This window comes from Phoca vitulina, unplaced genomic scaffold (genome assembly GCF_004348235.1).
Source record: "Phoca vitulina isolate PV1807 unplaced genomic scaffold, GSC_HSeal_1.0 scaffold79, whole genome shotgun sequence".
Lineage (NCBI taxonomy): Eukaryota > Metazoa > Chordata > Mammalia > Carnivora > Phocidae > Phoca > Phoca vitulina.
In genome coordinates, this window is record NW_022589782.1 from 4433724 (window position 1) to 4439051 (window position 5328).

The 5328-nt window shown below is 59.8% G+C and overlaps 1 protein-coding gene across 1 annotated transcript in view; it reads right to left on the reverse strand.

Moving 5' to 3' along the window:
- Positions 1 to 2561: 2561 nt before the first annotated feature.
- ZNF853 (zinc finger protein 853) overlaps positions 2562 to 5328 on the reverse strand; it is a 7263-nt gene continuing 4496 nt past the window's right edge. Inside the window, exon 4 of the mRNA XM_032394162.1 lies at positions 2562 to 5273. Coding sequence (XP_032250053.1) covers positions 3931 to 5273 — 1343 coding nt within the window. The 3' untranslated portion in view covers positions 2562 to 3930. The remainder of the gene's footprint in view (positions 5274 to 5328) is intronic.

Genomic DNA, 5328 nt, shown 5'->3' on the forward strand with positions numbered 1-5328 from the left:
GATCCCTATCTTTTGCAAACCCTTGTAGATATGATCATTATATGAAAAATTAAGACCGGTTGTACTTTTGGTAATTTTGTGAGCTTTAAAAAAAAAAAATCACATTGTATTTTTTCACTTGATGAGCCAGCCTTGAGTCTGGACTCCTTTACAAAATTCCCATCCATTAAGAAACTTCTTTTCTTAGTGCTCAAGTCTCTACACTTTCCTTTCATGTCTCCCAACACACATGATTTAGCCTAACTGGCTGCCAGCTCGTAAAGGCAGAGGAGTGATCGAAACACTGAAAAGCAGAGTTCCCCACAATGAGCAAGGGCACAGGTGAACGCGTGAACGTGACGACCACTGACTCAAGTCGAAGAACTGCTGGATGCGGCTTGAACTACAGCTAGCAGGCAGAGGGGGAGCCCTTGCCAGGACGGGGGGAGATGAGGAGCCTAGCTCCCTGCTACACAGCCCTGGGCCCTGATGTGTCATGTGTCTCTGCCACCGGGATTCCCCCGCTCCTGACACAGGATGCCAAGTCTGGGACGCACTGGCCCTGGGAGCTGTGAATGGGGATGAGCCATGGGTGACTTCCTGGCCACAGAGACAGGGGCTCAGGATGCAGGTTCACTGGGGTGGGGAGCGCAGGCAGGGGCCCTAGGCACTCTGGCTGGGGCGGGTGGGTGGGCAGTGCGGCTTCTGGACCCAGCCACCCCATGGCCTGAACTAAGGTTCTGCCCATGACGTTTGTTCAAGGCAAAAGTACAGGAGTGAAGGATGGCTCAGGCACCGTGGCTCCCATCCCTCTTGGGCACAGAGGAGGGTGCCTATTCCTGTCTCTGCTGCCCAGACTGCTGCTAGGGATGGGGGTGGAGAGTGGCCAGGACTGGGGACTGAGCTGGTTTGTGGTTCGGTGGCAAAAAACAAGGTGGGGGGAGTTGGGTGATGAGGGCAGGGATCAGGGTTGAGCAGCCCCCACCCCAGGGTGGGGGAGGATAGAGCCTGACTCATGGGGCCACACTTGGCTGGGCTTCCAGACTCAGGAGTTATTGGGGGTGGGGGGTGGACACAGAGGGCAGGCCTGCTTAGTCTTAGACGCCTATCGGAATGGAGAAGCCTAATAAAGGAGACAGGGATGCTGAGAAGTTCTGGGGAGAAGTCAGGGTGGTAAACAGGAGGAATCTGGGAGTCTGGGGCCAATAGGTTCCACAAAATCTAGCCCCTAGCTCTCCCTTTCATTCCACCACCTGTCTCCTTTAACACCTACAGCCCAGCCATCTGGAAACTCTCACCGTTCCTAATCACATCAGGCCCTCTCTGGCTCTGATCCATTGCACCATGTGACTTCTGTCTGGACCGCCTTCCCCTCTAGTCCCTCTTGTCCTCACCTTTATGGCTCAGCAAGACCGCAGCCCGTCCCACTGTATGACCATTTATGTGTGTCTCTCGTGTCTCTCTCCTACTGGGCTGTGAGCTCTTCAGCAATGCCTGTCAACACCTGGGACAAACGCCACCCAACACATGGCCTTCACCTACCAACAGGCTCGGCCTACCCACCCGGACGTGGGCCCCTGTCCTGGGTTCCCTGGAAGCAGACTGCAGAATGTTACTCAAGGAAAGCGCCAGGGGAGGCCGGTAGAAGCAGGGGTGCAGACCAGGGAGGGGTGGGGAGGAAGGAGAGGGTCTCAGGCAAAGCCCTACAGAGGCAAGGGGCCTTCTACCTCATCGCGGAGCTCCTCTGGAGCAGAAGTGGTGCCTCAGACTCATCCCAACGTGAGGAAGGGAGCCGGGCTTTCACAACTCTTCAGAGGTGGGGGCCACGTCCTCTTCTCTGCGAGTGTGGAAGATGGAAGAGCCGCAGGGGCTGCTGGGGGAAGCCAAGCAGGGTGGGGGGAGCCCACGTGTCTGCAAAGGATCCACCCAAGATGTGGGCAGAGAATCAACGTTTGCTCAGGCCACTCCTTGCCCCACACCCCGCATGGATTCCACTCGGGGGAGAACGCTGATGCCAGAAGGCCTGGGGGGGGGTCACCCTATGGCCCCTACTGCTACCGTGGGCCCTCATCTCCCCCATCATCCCCGGACCCCCTTGCCTTCAGCACCTCTGCTGCTCCAGGAGGCCTGTCTAATGGGATGACCCGGACCTTCACCCGTGAGGGGTCAGAGCCCCATTTGAAAGATCTGATACCCCATCCCCTCGGTGAATGATTACTCAGGGAAATGGCTCTGGCCCATCAGTGGGGGGGTGGGGGGACTGAGGAAATCACCTCTGTACACAAATACTGTAAACAGTGGCAGAGGAAGAGAAAAGCTGTCCTTAGGAGATGCCCAAACTGGCCTCCTCAAGCATCTACGCTCGGGTCCCCATCCCTCCCAGCAGGGTTTTATTGAATAGGCCCATCCAAGGCCAACAGACTCAGGTTACAAGGAAGAGTCTGGGGTGAGGAGCACTGAGCATGGGACTGAATATGAAGTCCCTCGCTCTAGAGCGACCAGGAAAATATTCTGCCGAAATGAAACTGGTGGCAAGACACAAAATCCAGCCGTGAAAACACAAAGACAAGACAACGTATTTCTTCATTTAAATTTATTTTTCAATTTTTGTTTCTCACTTAACCAACACATTTGTAAAATGCCGCAGGCTGTGTTAGTAAAGGAGAAGCAGGGAGCGAAGAGAGGGGCAGCATCGAAGCAGCCGCACGTGGGAAGTCAAGAGCAGGAAGCAAGCACTTGGGGCAGAAGGGGTGGGCAGCCTCCTCCACTGTCCTGCCTTCCCACAGGCATTAACATTGCCGATGCTCGGACAGACCCCCAGACAATTCTGTAAACGTTGTAAAAAGCATTTCTGTTGCCTCCAACCTTTGTCCCCCAATTTCTCCCTCTGACCCCACCAGTGATGAGGCCGGGTCTGCTCAGGCCAGTGCCCTGCATAGCCCGGCCCAGGAGAACCCTTGCCCCTGGGTCTCAAGGCCCCAACCCCATAGCCTTAGTCCCTGGACAAGCAAAAGAGAAGCCCAGAGATGGCAGATCCCAGGGAGGTCTGGGCGGGCTGAGCTCAGAGCTCCTTCCCCAAGGGGAACACTCCACTGGACTGTGGAGAGCATTCTCGAATGCCCTCTGCTTCAGCCGCAGGCTCCTGCTCAAGAGGACACTGCCAGGCCACCGTGGGCGCGGGACCTTGGCAGCAAAGAGGGCGAGAGCCTGCCTCCCACACTCGCTGGAACCCTGGGATCCCCAGGGGGGAAGGTTTAGCTTCGACCCAGGGAAGGGCTTCCTGGCATTTGTGCATTGACCCAGGGGACACTCTGACCCTGTGCTTATGAACACAAACATTTTAATCAGGATGATATCCACCCTGAGGCATTTTCATTCTAGAAAGTACTTTCAAGGCAAATGCCATTGAGGACAATTTAACGCCTTGATCGGTTTTCCACAAAGTGCAGATACATTTCCTTTTTTCCCCCATTTTTTTTTCCTTGAAGAAATTTTCACCAGGACCAAATCCTATCCATGTGCGTTTTACCACATATATTTGATTCCCTGGTTAGTGTGCGATGCATGTCTGATGTCACCAACTGTCACACGTGTCACCGGCAGTTTTCTCCTGTGGCTCTCACTTCTCCCAAGTCCGGTTTTCCGGGGGAAGGGCTTTAGCAGGCTCCTCACGGATCGGCACCCGGGAACAAAGCGGTGCGGCGCGCTGTTCGTGGGGATGCGCAGCACCTGGGCTGCGTGGCCCCGGCGGCCTTCCTCTCCTTCCTCTCTTTCCTGTCGTGGCGCGACGAGCGCTTCCGAGGCTCCGTGTGCGAACGGGGCCTCCCCTCCGCTAAGCAAGGACAGCGCCGGCAGCCCGGCCCCGCGGCCACGGAACAGGGCGGGAGGAGCCCGCGCCCTCCGCGGCCCCAGCCTCCCCTCCGTGCCCGCCGGTCCCGGTCCCGGTCCCGGTCAGGGCGCCTGCTCGGAGCGCGGTGGGCCGCCGGTGGCCGCGCGCGAGCCGCGGAGCAGGCCCAGGCCTCGCGAGCGGCCGGCGCCGTGCAGCTGGCGCTCGTGGCGGCGGATCTGCACCTTGTGGCGGAAGCGCTCGCCGCAGTCCTCGCACACGTACGGCCGCTCGCCCGAGTGCGTGCGCCGGTGGCGCAGGAGGTTGGACGAGACGCTGAAGCGCTTGCCGCAGTCGGCGCAGGCGTAGGGCCGCTCGCCGGTGTGCGTGCGCTGGTGCTGCACGAGCGCCGAGCTCTCGCTGAAGCGCTTGGCGCAGTAGGAGCAGGCGTAGGGCTTCTCGCCCGTGTGGATGCGCTGGTGCGTCACCAGGTTGGAGTGCTGCGAGAAGCCCTTGCCGCACTCGCCGCAGCGGTGCGGCCGCTCGCCCGTGTGCGTGGCCTGGTGCCGCACCAGGTCCGTGCTGCGGCTGAAGCCCTTGCCGCACTCGCCGCAGATGGTCGGCCGGTCCCGCGCGCGCCGCCGCCGCCGCTGCCTGGCCGGAGTGAGCGCCGCGCTGCCCGCGGGGCCCGGGATGGCCACCACCGCGGGCGCCGCCACGGCCGGCAACACCATGAGCTCCTGCAGCACCACGTAGCCCGGGGGGGCCACCACGACCGCGGCTGGAGCGCCCGGGGCCGGAGGCCCGCCGCCCCCTGCGGCGGGCACCAGCTCCAGCTGCAGCTCCGGCTGCACGGGGGTCAGCTCCAGCTGCACCTCCTGCTGCTGGGCTCCCAGATCCACCGGGGTCAGCTCCAGCTGCACCTCCTGCTGCTGCTCCAGCTGCTGCTGCTGCTGCTCCAGCTGCTGCTCCAGCTGCTGCAGCTGCTCCTGCAGTTTGAGCTGCAGCTGCCGCTGTTCCTGTTGTCTCTCCAGCTCCTGCTGCCGCTCTAGCTCCTGCCGCTGCTGCTCCAGTTCCTGCTCCGTCCCCAGGTCCACCGGCATGAGCTCCAGCTCCACCTCTTCCTCCTCCTCTGGCTCCAGTGGACGGGGCTGCTGCTGCTCTTGCAACTGTTCTTGCTGCTGCAGCTGCTGCTGCTGTAACTGTTGCTGGTGCAGCAGCTGCTGGTGCAGCTGCTGCTGCTGCTGTAACTGTTCCTGCCGCTGCTGCTGTAACAGTTCCTGCTGCTGCTGCAGCTGCTGTAACTGTTCCTCCTGCTTCTGCTGTTCCTGCTGCAGCTGCTGCAACTGGTCCTGCTGATGTTGCTGCTGCTGTAACTGTTGCTGCTGCTGCATCTGTAACTGTTCCTGCTCTTGCTGCTGTAACTGCTGCTGCTGCTGTAACTGTTGCTGCTGTAACTGTTCCTCCTCCTCCTCCTGCTGCTGCTGCTGCTGTAACTGGTCCTGCTGTAGGTGCTGCTGCTG